Raw genomic sequence first — 16659 nt, 5'->3', positions numbered from 1 at the left:
GAACCGGCTGCCATTGACATTTCAAAGGCTGCTTTGGGGGGTCTTTCGCACCTTACCATATGACACTGATGGCAGGCGATGTTGTTTGTGGGGGAAACGGAAAGGCTGAGTAACTGTTTGGGGAAAAAAAAGCTAGTACTTTCTGACACCACGATGTTGAGGACAACATCGCAGCGACATGATTATTGCTAATGGCCATCGCGCTGCTGCAGTGCGAACAATACGACAAAATCTATAGAAGGTGGCATTCAAACCTTGAAATCCCCGGAGCGGCCTGCTTGTCAGCGCTGGTAACCGTCGTGAATGGCTAATGTTGCTTGTTAGCATGGTGGGTAGGCCTCGCAGAGTAGCAGGAGGTTGGAGTAGTGGAAAAAGTGTCTATTGATCACTATGAACCCTGCACAGCGGCATGCTCCTGATGAGGTGCGGCTTCTCTCTTAACACCACACATGACCTGCATAAAGGCCATCCATCACAGCACGCGCTGGCCCATTTCTCCTCCTGTCACCAGCAGGGAAGAATTTTGCGGTGTGTATGTGTCAACGTGCGTTCGTATGTGTGCCTATGTCCGCTTATGTCTGTATCTGGGAGTGTGTGTGTAATGAAGGGTGGTTTTCCACCCCAGGTGAGGCCAGAGAGGTTTGGGGTTGACCTAGTTTAGCTGTGGGAGAGAAATATCACCTCTGTGGAGAAGGGGTAATTGGCTGCCTCTGACTGTCCTTCTGGCTCATTGTGGACTGTAATAGGTAATTCACATAGGCCCTTTTAAAGACTTCAGTGTGTGTGTGTGTTTGTGTGTATCTTTTTGAGCCTGTAACCACCTGTGTGCCTACACAGCATCTTTGGAACAGTGCATGTATATATTTCAAGGTAAATAAGTTCATTCTCGGCGTGCCGTGAGTGTGCTACCTGGCTGAGGCTGGCTGTAGTTGCTCTGTCTCTCCCGGTGTGATCCGAGGGTGAGGCGTAGCTCATGCGTGTAGTCAGGCAGGGTTTCGCGGGAGGTGTAGGAGCGGTGGTGGGCGCGGCCGTCTTCGCTCTCGTCGGACGAGCTGGTGTAGGACATCTCCATTTCATGGCGGCCCTTAGACAACGGCTGGTAGGGTTTACTGTCCATCTCCTCCATGGCTTATAGGGCTCCACTTAGTCACTCAGCACAGCCACAGCACAGAGCACAGAGTCTGCAGGTGAGAAAGGATGGAGGGGAGGGAGGAGCGGGGAGGAAGAAGGATGGGCCAGCAGAGGAAAATGAAAGGAAACAGGGGGTTGAGCAGACAGAATGGAGGAGAAAAATAGCACAAGAAGTCTGTTATTGAACACAGCGGAACAATATTGCAACATCTGCTCATTCCAATTACAGCAGACATTCATAAACAGTATTTGGCTCCTTTCATATTTCACACCAAAGGTTAGTTCCAAATCAATACACTCAGAAGGGACCGCGATGGTGGCCATTATGTCCGCATGTGTTTGAGGAGAAATTGGCTAAAAACACACACACAGCTTTTTGTTCTGTCAGTTGTCGTTTCCGTTTCCTTCAGCTACTGTATTCTGGCTTTATCTCCTTTTTACAGACACCATTGACAAGTTGTGGATAAATCAACAAATTTGTAGCTTAGCCCCCCCGTCTGTCACTCTCATTAAACACTGTGACTCACCAGATTCTTAAGTAATGATGAAACACTGTGAGAAACCAGTCTTTACAGTGTCAGTGCCCTTCCAAATGGAGGAATGATAAATCAGCTCTTTCAGCTCTATTCAGCTCAGATCCTTTTGTTCTTCTCTCAACCACATCAAAATCCCTTCCTGATAACGTCCGGCACAATATGCTCGTACGGCCATAACCGATGATTGATTGGGACAACGATTAGAGCATAGAAGAAGTGATTAGAAAATACTTCATTCATATTAGTTCTCTTTCACCGTGCCCTGCCTGAGGCCTTTCCAGCCTATTTCCTGCAGATATAAAGCTTCTAAATGGAGCTTGAGAGGGTCATTGCTCATAGAGACAAAGTGCTATGGTATTGACCTCTTCAGGGAGTCCTGTAGTCCATATATCAAAGCCATTAGAGCGTGCCTGCTCAATACCTCAGAGATCTGCAGCACAGGGTGATCACCACTAGTCTGATACAAGTTTACAGCTGACCTTTCTACCACTGCAGTAATGCTTTTATTCCACCTGAAAGACTCCAAACCCTGGCCTCACACTCACCCTCCTCATTCCCCACATGCATGCACACGCACAGACCAGTTGTCGCGCACACACGCCCACACGGCGACCACCCTTCCGACCCCTGCCAGCAAAGAGTCAAAAATTGGGCCAAGCCGCTCGCACGTTCATCCCACACACACCCTCAACCCCTGCAGACATTATCATAGCGCAGATGATCTGTAAAAGCTGCACATTTGTCTCTCCTTCCATTCGGCTCTGGCGTTTTCTCTTTGATGCTAAAACACAGGACATCGCCTTTAAATGTAGTATTATAACACACAGACATCCCCTTTAAATGTAGTATTATAACACACAGACATCCCCTTTAAATGTAGTATTATAACACACAGACATCCCCTTTAAATGTAGTATTATAACACACAGACACATCCCCTTTAAATGCTGTATGTATATCTGTACCTTCTCATCTCTCTCCTCCATCCGTCCAACCTCGACTGCAATTACTTTCCTCTCCTTGATCCCCTCATCCCTCCATCCCTTAACCCTTTATCTCCTCTTTTCATCCCTCCATCCCTCAACCCCTCAACCCTTACCCTCCACTCTTCATACCTCCATCCCTTGACCCTTACCCTAATCCCTTCATTCCTCTACCCTCACCTCTTCATCCCTTCTTCTTTAGACCCTTACCCTCATGTCCTTATCCCCTCATCCCTCAACCCCTACTCTCCTCTCTTCATCCCTCTATCCCTCAACCCTTACCCTCATGTCTACATCTCTTTATCTCTTGATCCCTTGACCCTTCGCCTAATCCCTCCATCCTTCGACCCTTACCCCCCTCTCTTCATCCCTCCATCCCACAACTTTTACCCTCATCTCTTCATCTATTCATCCCTCGACCCTTACCCTAATCCCTTCATTCCTCTACCCTCACCTCTTCATCCCTTCTTTTTTAGACCCTTACCCTCATGTCCTCACCCCCTCATCCCTCAACCCTTACCCTCCTCTCTTCATCCCTCTATCCCTCAACCCTTACCCTCATGTCTTCATCCCCTCATCTCTCCATCCCTAGATCCTTACACTCTTCTCTCTCATCATTTTATCTCTGGACTCTTACTGATCCATCCACTCTTTCACTCCTCTCTTCATCCCTCCATCCATCTACCCTTCCCCCCTTCACTTCATCCCTCCATCCTTCAAACTCTACCCGAATCTCTTCATCCATTTATCTCTCTACTCTTACTCTGCTCTTTTCATCCCTCCATCTCTCGACCTTTACCATCATCTCTATATCCCTTTATCCTTTCATCTCTCTACCCTCACCCTCACCTCTTCACCCCTTCTTCCCTTGACTCTTAAACCCTCATTTCTTCATCCACCCTTTTCTCATCTCTTTATCCCTCTATCCTTGCCCTCATCTCTTCATCCCTCAACCCTCACCCTGATCTCTTCATCCCTTCACCCTTTCATCTGTCAACCCTTACCCCCCTCGTCATCCCTTCATCAGACCCTCATTCATCATTTGGCTCTCTGCCACACATATTATGCAACAAACTTCTATATCCATATCTTTTCGGCAGCATCGGTCTTTGTTGGAAAAAAAACCTTTTGCATGTAATTATCATGTCACACTGTAGCATACTGTAAGCTCCCACACATACACACACTGCCCTGCAATCACGACGCCTTTCCTTTTGATTGGCAGGAGTTATTGCTGGGAATCAAAGCCCACTATTATCTGTGCTGCCCTGTCAGAGTGGGATTGACTGGTGTCACCTTCTCTCTGGTACGGCGAGGAGCGAGTATACATTACCCTGTGAGCTCTGAGCGTGCTGCAGGCACTGACTGCTGTCTGTCTCTACTGAGGCTCTCTGTCCCGTTTCATGTCTGTCACACGTTTACACGCGGGAATGAAAGCATGCAATCCTGCATGCGGGAGCACCATCTTGTTCCCCTGTCGTGTGTTTGCACGAACACAAACCATCTAGTGAACATTTGACTCAGTACGTGTAGCGCTGCTTGTAAATCGACAGGTAAAATATGAAATAAAGTTAAAACACACCTCTCTGCTTGTTGCCCCCTGCCCCTCTTTCATCTCTCTTTCACCATCCTTCCTTCTTGTACCAGCCCACCTCTGCCCTCCCTCCTCCTTCCCTCTCATCCTCGCTCGCCCCCTCCTACCTAACATGCTTTCCACCCTCCACCTCGTCCTCGGAGGCCGCCGCATTTAGAGAAGTAAGCCTGCTGGCGGGGGTTATTCTCGCTAATTCTACCCCACAGTGGGGTGCCCATTAGGGGGTTTGATTCTTGGTTTTGATGTCAAAACCTGGAGGTTGTTTCCTAGAGCCAAGCTCACTTCAAACAAGACACATCGGCGTTCTGTAGGACAAGCCGGCATGTGCCACCTGAGCGCAGCACCAGCCTTGATTTGCGGTTGAGGAAGAGCCACCTTTGTGGCGTAGCGGGTGCTGCAGGCTCGCAGAAAACAAACTGCGGGGTCTGAGGATGTCGGAATAATTAGCAGCATGTTCGAGTTAATTTTTAATACAGGAATATTCAAAACCGTCACGACAAGATATGGTCTCCCTCATCATTTTTGTATGTTGCTGTAGCGGCGGGGACCACGTGGTGCACCGAGGGATCCCTCTGTGAAGCTAACTAAGTGCTGGACTTATTGCATCACTGTACTGCCAGTGACTAACCACTGATCTTAATCATCTCCATGCAGGACTCAAGAATGTAAAATTCATACACTTCAATGATTAATGCATTCTCTCCGTACTGTACCAGCCACAGTGCAGCGCTGCGTGTGCGCTCACTTACTTATTGATACGCAACTGTCACAGAATGCAGGAAAACGAAGCGAGGAAGGAGTTAACGATGCTTTTCATGTCGGATTGTTTGCGCTGTGAAAGGATTAACAGGGAGTAGTTGTATGCAGTGACAATGTATGTTTATGTTATTTTATTTCTAATTTAATTCTAATCTATAATTCATCAGTGTGTAATGAACTCTTCACCGCTCGGTTTAAAATTAATACAAAGTGACAACACTGAGTGAAACACATGCATCGCATTACATGCCCCCCCCCTCGCTAACCCTTCTCTTTCTGTCTCTTATCACTTTCGCTTTCACACAAACACGAGAGAGTGATAATCCACGGCTGCAATAATATCTAATGGGACTCTTCACCCACTTGATCCCCTCAACCATCCATTTGCTCGAACAGTGCAACCACGGGCCAGCGTGTTGTTTTTTGCAAATCTGCTTAGAGAAGCGATCGAGGCTCACGTCCACACTTGCTTTTAAACAGGATTTACGCTCCGAGTCTTCTCGGGAGGAGGGAGGGGCCCCGAGATGTCCGACCAGAACAACAATACCACAAACGGCAACGGCGGGGATCGTCATGCGTAAAGGCAAGGACCGTGAGGGCAAGTCAAAACCGATTTACTCTCTCCGATCTCAAATGAATGCGCTGAAATCGCGACGGACAAGAGGAGAGGGCATGCAGAATGGGAGAAAAAGAGAAAAGGCGGAGGGAGGACGGCGGCGGTGGCGGCAGAGAAATTGAGTTTCACATTGGTAAATAAACAAAGAGGATGGGGAGAGCAGAGCGCCGTCCAACAATATTAGCTCCTCAGCTTATTGATACAGTATAGTTCCAGGATTACTAATACATTTCCACCATGCAGAGAAGGTCTTATTTTCATAACAGCCTGGAGACCCCCAGTGAGCAGGGAGCTACTATCTTTGTTAGCTCTGGCCTTTGCACATTTCCAAGAAGCTTGTTTGCAGAGAGGCGAGCTAATCCCGCTCACTAAACAGGCCTCGCGAGCCGCAGGAATGCCGATGAGAAACCTTGAGAAAAACATACATAAAACTGTCGTTGTACGTCGCTGCAGATGCGCCTAACTCAAGTCTTGACAATCCCGTTGTTGCTTGCAGGTTTCCATTTTGTCTACCATAATGATGGCTTAATCATCAGAAGGAATCGAGGCGCAGTCTGTTGCTGCAAATGCAGATCCAGGCTGCAGGTCCTACGGGAGTAAACAGTGAGCTGTCAGAGAGAGATGCCTCTCCTGGAGTGAGGGTGTGTATGTGAATGTGTGTGTGTGAAAAGATGGGGGGGGAGGTAGAGCTTAAAAAAATCTATCTGTTCTATTCGTTAGCGCCGCCATGGCTCCTCAGGCATATGACAGGGACACCTCAGACGAGAAGCCCTGAAGGACCCACAGGACCCTGTTATACCTAAACCACCCGAAACACAACAAAACACAACGCCGCCCACTGGGAGCCCCCAGCTCCTGGCGAGAGGACGGAGGGAGGGAGGGAGGGATGAATGGAGAATAAGGATAAAGAGAGTGATGGATAGATAATGAGAGATGGAGAGATTTCACAGTGAAAATAGGGGGAATTGAAGGATAGAGAGATTGCCAAGTGAGACATGGACTGATAGAGGGTTTTAATTAGTGGATAAGGGCGAGCTATCTGTGGGCGGCGGCAGCACTCTCGTCACGTAGTTGTGCTTTCATAGCTGACCAAGCCTGAAATCTCTTGCTGCTAATGCCGGGTTTACCAGCAGAACGCATACAGCCCTGTATACCAACACACACACACACACACACACACACACACACACACACACACACACACACACACACAGAGAGAGAGAACCTCGACCTGTCCATACATTCTGTAACCCTTCAAAGATTCAAAGATAAAAACCTAACCGACCATCAGCGACAGCAGACAGACTCAGTGCCCCCGCGCCCACACACACTTATAGCATTTCACACTTACCAACAAACAACACACTCGAACGCCCCCGCACCGCCAGAATCAACAGTCTTCACTGGCCTTTTCAGTAAAGACTGTGAACCCTTTGCTCGTTGTTTCTATGTGATGCGGCGTCTTTACCAATCAGCCTCCTGTGCATGGCCTACACCTGCATTTGTCCTCGCAAGGTAGCATCCAAGGTTAATGTCTGTATGTACAAATCAAGTCAAATAGGTGATACAACAGGCCCGGCGAGTCAGAGCGTGTGCCCACTGGTGTCAGTAAAAAGAGCGTGACACAGACGCAGAAGACAAAGCGCGTGTGTGTGCGTGCGTGTGTGTGTCAACTCGCAGCGCAGATCGGCGCTTGTCAGGAGCTGTCAGAAGCTGAGAAACCATCCTGGACCATTTGACTATTTATAGTGGACATGGGTCAAATCCCACACCGGCGTGGCACGCATGAGCAGTGTGGAGAAATCCATAAGGTCCTACACTATTCATGCCCTCTGAATGTGGCCTAAAGCGAGGGAGCAGGCGAGCTTTAACTTTTCAAAGGCTGTTTTTATATCTCGACTAAGGGTAAAACTTTTCTTCTTTCTCTCAGATCTCGACTGCTGCATAGGTGGGAGATTTCTTTCTACCCACTGCTGCTGTCCAGACTACCACTTCCTTTTCATGATATCCACATCTACTCCTGCTCTGTGATCTAAAGCCCTCTGCTGATTCCCCTCCGCCACACCAAGGAGCAAACAAAAAAACACAAAAGACGCAGATTATGCAGCGGCACACACGGCCTGCGTGTGCATTCACGCGCGCCGCATTACCTAGCCACAAATACACAGACACACGCACGGAGCAAGAGACACCACCCAAAACCACTTAATCAATATTCCTGACAAGGCAAAGCCTTATTCAACACATTTGATATTCCTCCTCTCTCGCAAGATAAATTCATGTCACTGTCCTCCTAGCAGGACTAAAAGGCTGTTCACACTGACTCGCTTTGCAAATAAAGCTTTACATCAAGACTGACAACCTCCTAAGCTCTCTGCATCAGCCACTGCTTGGTAAAAAGCCTCTTTCAATAATGCATTTGACCGCTAAAAACCTCCGACACCCAAAGCAAAGCAAAGTGGCGGCATTGCAGACGCAGAATTAATTGATGAATCAATAGCATTGATTTCTCAAATTGGATTTGGCGATTAGCTGTTTGGACAGTATTTCCTGCGCGTCTACTTTATGAAGTTGTTGATTACAGAGAAATGAGTGAGGAGCATTAGCTGCAGAGGAGTAGCTGAAAAGATGTACTAGTAGCTGTTGAGCAGCGTTGCAGATTGATTCCTGAATGCTAAGTGGGCTAATCTTCTATCTACGCTGTTACAACGTGACGCTTGTCATGTGGGGGAAAAAAACGGGACGACGTGAGAGGAGAAATTTTGGGATGTTTCTAGCGTGAAAGTCCCGAGTCGTCCCCGTGGCTCCTCCTGCTCCTCAGATCTGCTCTCAGCCTCCTCCACCTCCTCTCTGTTTCTCGCAGTCTGAGGACACAGACAGCATTCAGCAGCTCTCGCGCAGGAGAAAAAAAAAAAATGCTTCTCGACAAAGAGAGGAGCAGCTCCACAAAGGCCACAAGACTCAGTCGGGGAACAAACTGTGGTCCTGGTGCTGCTCTTTTGTGAGCTGTTGAGACGTGGATGTGTGGGGGCTGAATACATTCCTTTTGAAGGCCTGTTCAGGCCATAGCAACGCATACTGTCTATGCACCTCAGGGTTATGCTGCTGTGTATGGTATATACAGTTTGTTAACCACTTCTCTCAGAGAAATATAGCGGATTTTTAACATTCACTAAGTTGTTAGAATGTAAGCGATGCTTTCGCCCTGAAGCTTTCGCCTCCTGCATGCGTGAGCCGCATACCAGCGAGGATAGGAGTCGCAGCTTTCCAGATAAACAAATCATTTAAGCTTGAAATCAATAGCACATACTGTAAAATGTATCTGCCGCTTGGAAATGGCAGGGAATCAGTTTAAGCACTTTCCTCCTTAGTATCTTATAGCGTGCTTTTGTTTCTAATATCCTGTATCTTATTTCTTTGTGGGCTCTTCTTTTCTCCAGATTTGCCAGTCAAAGCTGCGTCGAGCATGTTCCTTAAGTATTTGCATTTCTCATTTTGTTGCTTGTCAGACGAATCACGGCGTCGTCTGAGCCCATTAAAGGGAACAAAAAACGCAGAATTCCTTTCTCCAAGCACATCCGGTGTGGATGACATGCAGCGAGTACACGCTGTAAAATAAGGGATTTCAGGATTGTTGCATCTGCAGACAACATGTATTAGGTCTGCTTTACTTGAAACACGGCTCAACACTGCTGCCATGATTTTCTTGGAATTGATGTTTTTTTTTTTGCTCAAATCACTTTTCTTTGTGCAGTTTGGCTTGGCGTTTTGGCTGCCGATCAGCTGAGAATATGTGTCTCTGCAGTTAGGAGTCAATTTGGGCGATGATACACGCACTTGAAATACATCCCAGAGTTCACGGTGGATCAGGGCTCATTCTGAAATTAAACCTCGACAACAAAAACAACTCCCCTGCACAAACGCTGCGAAACATACTGAACTTGATTGTGGCGTTTCGGTGCCGTATTGTGTTTTATACATGGCTTCCAGCAGAGATGCATCAAGCACCGTTTTGGAGCTATTCATCTTTTCAATGAGTTAATAATTCATGATCATCTAGAAAGTAGAGCTATGAATATTACTGATGATACACACGAGGCTATTTACCAGTCAGCAGGAAACAGATGAACTCGTTTAGAGGCGAGATGTACAGTATACCATCACTGTGTTTTATGTTGCTGAATAAATCACTTCATTCTGTGGGCATGCAACAAAGCTGCAGATGCAACTTATTCATATTGAGGTATTAATCATGGCCTTAAGGTGCAAATGTAGGTGTTGTTGATGTTTTACTGTGGGCTAACGTGTAGCAGGCGTGTGGTCACTTCACCTCCACTTAAATCCCTTCGTTAGCTGCAACTAAAGAAATAATAATCAGTTGTTTTTGTTCAAGGTTTCGCTGAGTGACTCACGGATGTGATGTAGCCTGAATCCGTCCCTGATCATTGTCTTTGCATTGATTAAAGTGAAGGTGAAACGCTGCGGGCTGTATCATGTCAGGTAGAATCGGCCGCCTCCTTTTTGTCCTCGGTGTCAACAGAAGCAGCATAAAATCAAAGCAAATGTAATGGATTTTAACTTAATTATTTTGACGACAACACGTGCGCTTTGAAGGGAAGGACAATTTATGAGGTGATAAATCGCGCAGGAAACAAAAATTGATTTTTCTTCTTCTTAAGTTGTCCACTGACTTGATGAATAAAAATTTCACGGTGAGAAATGTGTCCCTGTAGGTGTGTGTGTGTGTCCGAGTGAGTTAGTGTGCCGACACAGTGTGTGTGTGTGTGTGTGTGTGTGTGTGTGTGTGTGTGTGTGTGTGCAGCCTAGACAATAGGACGCACGGTTTTGTGGTTTGTGTCCACAGTACACGTAACAAGGGTTGGATGAAATATAACGAACACCAGAGCAGAACCACAGCGAGGGTGGATAAAATGAAAGGAATACCTTGCAAAACTCTTAATTAAAGCGGCAGCCATTTGTCCACTGTTGGATTAGTCAGAAAAACAGTCTAATCAATTTTAAATTAAGCACAATTTCACACAAAGAAGTCATAAATTACGATGTTCCAGCTTCTCAAATGTGCGTTTTAGATGAGTTCTTCGGATTTTGTTCAGACAGCAAAGAAAAATTAGAAGTCACCTTTAATTTTACCAATTTTCTGATATCTTATACCAATTAATGAATCAATGAATGTAGAAAATAATCAGTACATCCATCAATCATTCAGAAAAAGGTTGTAAACTGCAGCTTAAAACTACATCACAGATGACGTCCTTAAGAATTGCCATACACTTAAATCAACATCAGTCCTATTGCTCCTCTGTCTCAGCAGCCCTCTAGCCAGGTGTGTTTCATCAGCACTCCTCTTAACACACACACGCGCACACACGCACACTCCTCTTGACAAATTAATCTCATATTTTAAAGAGAAGTAGAGTGGACTTGACCAGTAAGCCTCTCGTGTCTCTGATCCTTCAGTCTTCTGACTAGAATTTAAAAGAAGGGGGGGTTTGAGGGGATGTGGGAGGAGGAGGAGGAGGGAGAGGGGGAGTTTGAAGGTAGAGGGGAGCGAAGGGAGACTGTGACTGCATTTTCACAACACAAAACTCACACAACAGCCCCCCCCTCCCTATACAGTTCTTGACTCTTGCCCACAGCACAATGGAGGAAGACAAGCAAGAATAGAGGGCTGGAGACGCCAGTTGAGACTTTGCCAGATACTTTAAAGCGTAACGCCCCGGGCCTAAACTGTATGTTTGTGTGTGTGTGCACGTGTGTGTGTGTGTGTGTTGTGTGCTTGGTTGCGGCACTGGTAACTGAAGGTGATTTTTGGTTTTGATACTATTTCTGTCCCTGTCTGTGTTGCTGTTGGTCTTGCTTTTGGTTTCCACGCTGAAACAAACACTATTTTATTTTGAAATCCTATCAGACTGAAGAAAAAAAACAAAGCAGACTTTGAGTTTGTTTTCACACCGTGGCCTGCTGTTGGAAATGTTTGGTGTTCGTTCTGTGCTAAATAGTGAAAAAGGTAGCAGAAGTAAGAGAATCCCGTTGATGAATGAAGTCTCTTTCAATCTACAAAATCTTATATAACCCTCGGAAAAAAATATTTTTATGTTGAGACGTATGTGTACAAAATAAAAGCCCACTCCGTCTGTTAAAGACTTCATTATGTCCCTAAACAGGACACTGTTCTTTTTTAAAAATATGCTGTCAATCACTTCCTAAAAATAATGAACATATGTTGGACCAAAGCTTTTCATACTCACAGCTCATGATCACTAAATATGCTACATTGCCCAGAATGCTTTGCAGTGCAGGTTGCATTAATTGTCTGCTGTAAACACTGGGCCTATACTGCCATATAAGATTTTTACAGGGTGATTTGGTGATATTATACTGCTTATATTTCACTGTTTGTGATCGCGCTGCTGGCTGCTTCCTCGCTGCAGAGGCCGACTGCAGACGAGTGAAAAGAGGAAACCCTAATTAGCACTGCAGGATTTGTTAAACAATTCCTCTTGAGGATGGAGCAGTATTGCAGCAAGAAGGTAAATATTTGAAGTTGTACAATGGTTACATCTCCAAGTGTGTGCGTGTGTGTGAGTCTAGTGGTCGAGCAGCCTTATTACCCGACTCGCACGGGTTCTTTTACTTTGAAATTATCAGCAGGGTGGCGAACACTGTGACACATTTTATGCCTCTCCAGCAATTACATTCTTTCCATATGATGGACATGCAGAGGGAGAGGGGGGGGGATAAAAACTCCCAGCGGGCCTGGTATCGCCTGCGAGCTTAAACTCTGACTGCAGCTCTAAGTGATGTACTCAATATAATAAACAACCTCCGATGCATTTCACGTTGTCCCCTCTCTAATTCATGACCCCAATTTTATTAAGGAAATTTTGTTTTTGCAGCAAACTTGTTGGGCAGGAGGGAAATGTGTGAGCGATTCCATGGGAGAGAGGAGCATTACAGTGCCAGGGGCTACTGCATTCCTGGAATGAAAATTCATAAATAATGCAGGGCTGGATAACAAAAAGAACTCCCCCGCTGTCTCGCTCGGCGCTGCGCTATCCAAAGGCCATGCAATATCACTCAAATCTCAGAAAAACACAAATTATTAGACACAAGCCAAGATTTTTTTTGTCAGTGTTTCTTGACTCAGGACAATGGGATGTGCTGACAGAAAAACGGCAGTATCCTAGCAGTCTGCACTCGGGGCCTGAATTGTCAGGAAGTTGCACTGAAATAATGATGCGACTCCCAGCCAAAGAAGCTGAGCTGCATTTTTTGCTTTCCAAAACACCATACGCACCACCTGCTTAACTACAAGTCAGAATATTAAAAAGTGTGCAACAGCTGAAGATGGTAATTAGCATAGCAACGACTGCTAACCGCTAAGTGCTGCTGAGGGCAACCAGAGAGTTTTGGCACAAGTGGAGCTGCAAGAAATCCTAAATATCTGCCTGATTGATTAGTCATGTTGACTGACAGATATGCCAATGACTGTGGCATGTGCGCGACATATAATTGGTGGAGTGACATTTCAATTCAAAGAGCAGTCCTCTAATTGTAAAGGCGTTGTCCTAATGGGTGTGGCATTTAAAGTCTGCACTTAATCACCGCTCATCAGCGCCTCCAGTGCAGCGGCCTGCAGGGCCTAAAATACCAGCCACATGTGGACAACAAGCACACACACTTTTACACACACATGCGCGCACACACACCAGAGGATAGTATGAGCAGCCCCAAGCTATGACACACACAGCTCATCATGACTACAGTACAGTACAGAGGGAGAAATGAAAGCAGGATTACAATCATCATCCTCCCCAGCTCCCATACATCATCTCCTTCTCCATGTGACTCCAAGTGTTTGTGTGTAGGAAAGAGCCCAGGAGGAGAGAGAGTGTGTGCGTGTGTGTGTGTGTTTGTGTATTATCTAACCTCCATACACAGATGCTCCCTATTAATCACCAAGAGCAAAGACAGACTGCCTCGTTTTTATCATCACTATCAATAACGTGCGAGCAGAGGAAGAATTAAGCACGGCGCCCGCGTCATTGTGAGCAGCAGCGTCAGGTAGGGCAGTGACACATAGTACAGCGCCGGCACAACGTGCATTCAAAGCTGTTAATTAAAGCTGGTGATAGTTTAGTTTTGGATCTTAAAATAGCCTTGTTGGTCTGATGGGTGAAACAAACTGAACATCAAGAGTTGTTTGACAGTGGCTGGAGGACTGGTGCATTAAATGACCTTTGTATTGCATTGACAAATTAAAGTTTCTGATTACAATGTGCATTTTCAAATTAAAGGTCTACAGCTCCTCCAAAGTAAAGCCACATTAAAAAGCCTTGCAGGACAAGTATGGCGTGTTTTTTTAAAGTTTGAATGGAAGAATATCTTAAGACAATTAATCAGAAATCTTATTTCTATTATTATTATTAATTTATTTTGCTTATTTATTTATTAATCTATTGGAAATATGCCTCCAGTGGTTTATTCCAAGCAATTATTTATAATCTGCTGTGAAGGAGAGGAGTGAGGAGGTCTAATTTAAATCCATCGGAGCACATCCATACTGCTGCAATTTTCACTGCCTTCACAATAATTATGATTTATCAAAATGCACTTGCTGATGTTAATTATTTAGCTACCATTCGCACGTTTAAAACACAGCCAGTGTGGGAAAAACAGATAGCATGGAGTTGAATGGGTTTAGTCACGGAATAGCTCCACCGGCTGCAGCATCATGCAGGAGGGGAGAAGTTCATGCGTGAGGTGTGAAAACCAGCAGAGAGAAGCAGGTCACGGTGTTGAAATGTGTCCTGACGTGCCTGTTGGACCTGGTGGAGCTGCTGCTGGTGCTGGTGGTGGTGGAGCTGCTGGTGTCTGGCCCGGGCCCGGTAAAGGCTGCGTGGATGTTGGAAGACAGAAGGCGCGCGTCAGAGAGATCTACACCCCCTGGATCTCCGGTGGCCCTGCTGGCATCATTAGGCTACCTTAGTGCTGATGGAGATGGAGTGGACGGAGCCAGAACTGGAGCAAAACAACTCAAGGCTACGTTCGTTCGCTGAACCGAAACGAACACGACTTGCACACATGAAGCAGGCATGCTGCAGCTCTGTACCGGGGATGTCATCGTTCAGACCTGCACGTCAGGTTTGTGCACAAAGTCTGCATCACTATACTTCAAAGGAGGCGCACTGATTCTCATAAAACCGCACCATGAACACACACGAGCACACACACACACGCTCCCTCTCCACCTCTCTCTCTCTCTCTCTCTCTCTCTCTCTCCCTGTCACACACGTTGACATGCACACACGCGCGCGCACACACACGAGCCATAGCACATCTGAACAGCTGATAATAAACATTTCCCGTGAACTCACGTTGTCTCAGCCACCCGAGCCTCGTTTAGCCAAGCAGCACCGTAGCCGATCTCACCCACTGAGCCCAGTAAAGGCCAGAACTGAACGTGCCGCTTACCTTTCCGACGTAAAGCCATTCCTTTAGTCCGATTCCATGCTCTAAGAAGCCTGCAAATGCTGAAGACGGTGCAATCCCCGCGGTAGAAATGTGCCTTGAGACGTGGTGCTCCTGCTAAAAATGTGGATGAGACACCTTTTTCTGTGTGCCTGCTGGTCTGGTTTCGAGGCGGCGGTGCTGATGCTGATGATGCTCGCTCTCAAATGCCGATAGAGGCGGAGGGAGAGACGATTTTGCGCGGAGAGGGAGAGGGATCTCCTTGCTGCTCCGCTGTGCTGTGTGACAGGGAGCCCGGCGCGGTGCGTTTAGCCGCAGTTGAACCCGAGGAGGCTGACGGGCGATGCTGTTGCTGGTGAGGCTCGGTGCCGCTATAACAGCATCCCTGGATCATACCACCGCACCGAGGAGAAGGGGGTGTGGCACCGAGCGGCCACAGACACAAACACACACAGGCACAGGCTCTCTCACGTCAGGAGGTCGTCTGGATCGCTGGTTAGGCTCATTCAGGTGATGCCATATGGCTGCACTGTTGTCCTGTGCTGGAATGCTGACTCATTAAAACAGCCTGAACGGCACAAGTTTTGGTATTTTCCCTATTTTCTGCAAGTGCTGCTGCTTTTGTAACCTTTCAGCTGAATATATTTCCAAATATCAAAAAACAAGTAATTCCAAGGAGCAACAGGGCCGAGAGCTTTCGAAAGTGCATATTCATCACAAAATGCTCCATATTATAAAAGCACGCAGGCTTTGGGGAAGCTGCTGATTGTTAGGAGTAAGAAAACAGAGGCTCCTGTGATTAAAACAGAAGAAAAAACGGTCTTTAAAGAGCTAAACATATAAATAAAAGGCTCATTTTGATGCTAATGTATTGCTGCAGTGGGCCTAGTTTGAAAAACACCTGCAGATCATCTCCTAATATGTGTTTTCCTTTGCTAAATGAGCCACCTAATGATTCTGACCTGTGCTCTCTGTGTGCAGCAGAGGCTGGGGTATTTACAGCCATGAGTCGGTGGCTGGTACAAACAACTTGTGAATGACAGGGGTTCTAATGATGCAGTTTATTATTTCCCCAATGCACGGTTCGCGCGGGGCTACAAACAACCATTTTGACAGCTGCTTCAGTCTATCTGCCTCTCTGCCTGTCTCGCCATATCCCCCAACACAACACAGCACTATGCATCTTTTATCAACAATAGGTTTTGGCACTTTCCATCAGTTTCATCACCAGTTGTCTCTAAACGGAGGCAGCCGGTCCAGCGGATCAGGACGGAGAATTTAAAGATCCGAGGGTGCGCGGGCGACAGGAAAAGGTCTTTGAATCTGAGTTTGTGTTTGTCGTATGCGGCTGCCAGGCTGCTCCTTAACAATGACTGCAGAACATTTTAATGGATTTTGATCAGAAGTCCGGAGACCTCCGCAGAGTCTGATAGCGTAGCCCCCATGATGAAGAGCTGCATGTTTCTGAGCCTCCATGTTAGCCCGCAGAGTCCTAATGGCAGGCACATTACACCTCCAGCAGCTGGGTAAACGCTCTTTTAAAAGAGC

General features: G+C 46.6%; 1 protein-coding gene across 1 annotated transcript in view; it reads right to left on the bottom strand.

Annotated features, from left to right (window-relative positions):
- tenm1 (teneurin transmembrane protein 1) overlaps positions 1–15353 on the bottom strand; it is a 185383-nt gene extending 170030 nt beyond the window's left edge. Inside the window, exons 1-2 of the mRNA XM_069670433.1 lie at positions 15115–15353; positions 910–1181 (exon numbers count right to left, since the gene is read on the bottom strand). Coding sequence (XP_069526534.1) covers positions 910–1126 — 217 coding nt within the window. The 5' untranslated portion in view covers positions 1127–1181; positions 15115–15353. The remainder of the gene's footprint in view (positions 1–909; positions 1182–15114) is intronic.
- Positions 15354–16659: the final 1306 nt, after the last annotated feature.

Source organism: Semicossyphus pulcher, unplaced genomic scaffold (genome assembly GCF_022749685.1).
Source record: "Semicossyphus pulcher isolate SPU_LCO1_2020_fin unplaced genomic scaffold, fSemPul1.0.p SCAF_2, whole genome shotgun sequence".
NCBI classification, from domain to species: Eukaryota; Metazoa; Chordata; class Actinopteri; order Labriformes; family Labridae; genus Semicossyphus; species Semicossyphus pulcher.
The sequence above is the reverse complement of the archived record's forward strand: the minus strand, read 5'-3'. Positions and strand labels throughout refer to the sequence as shown.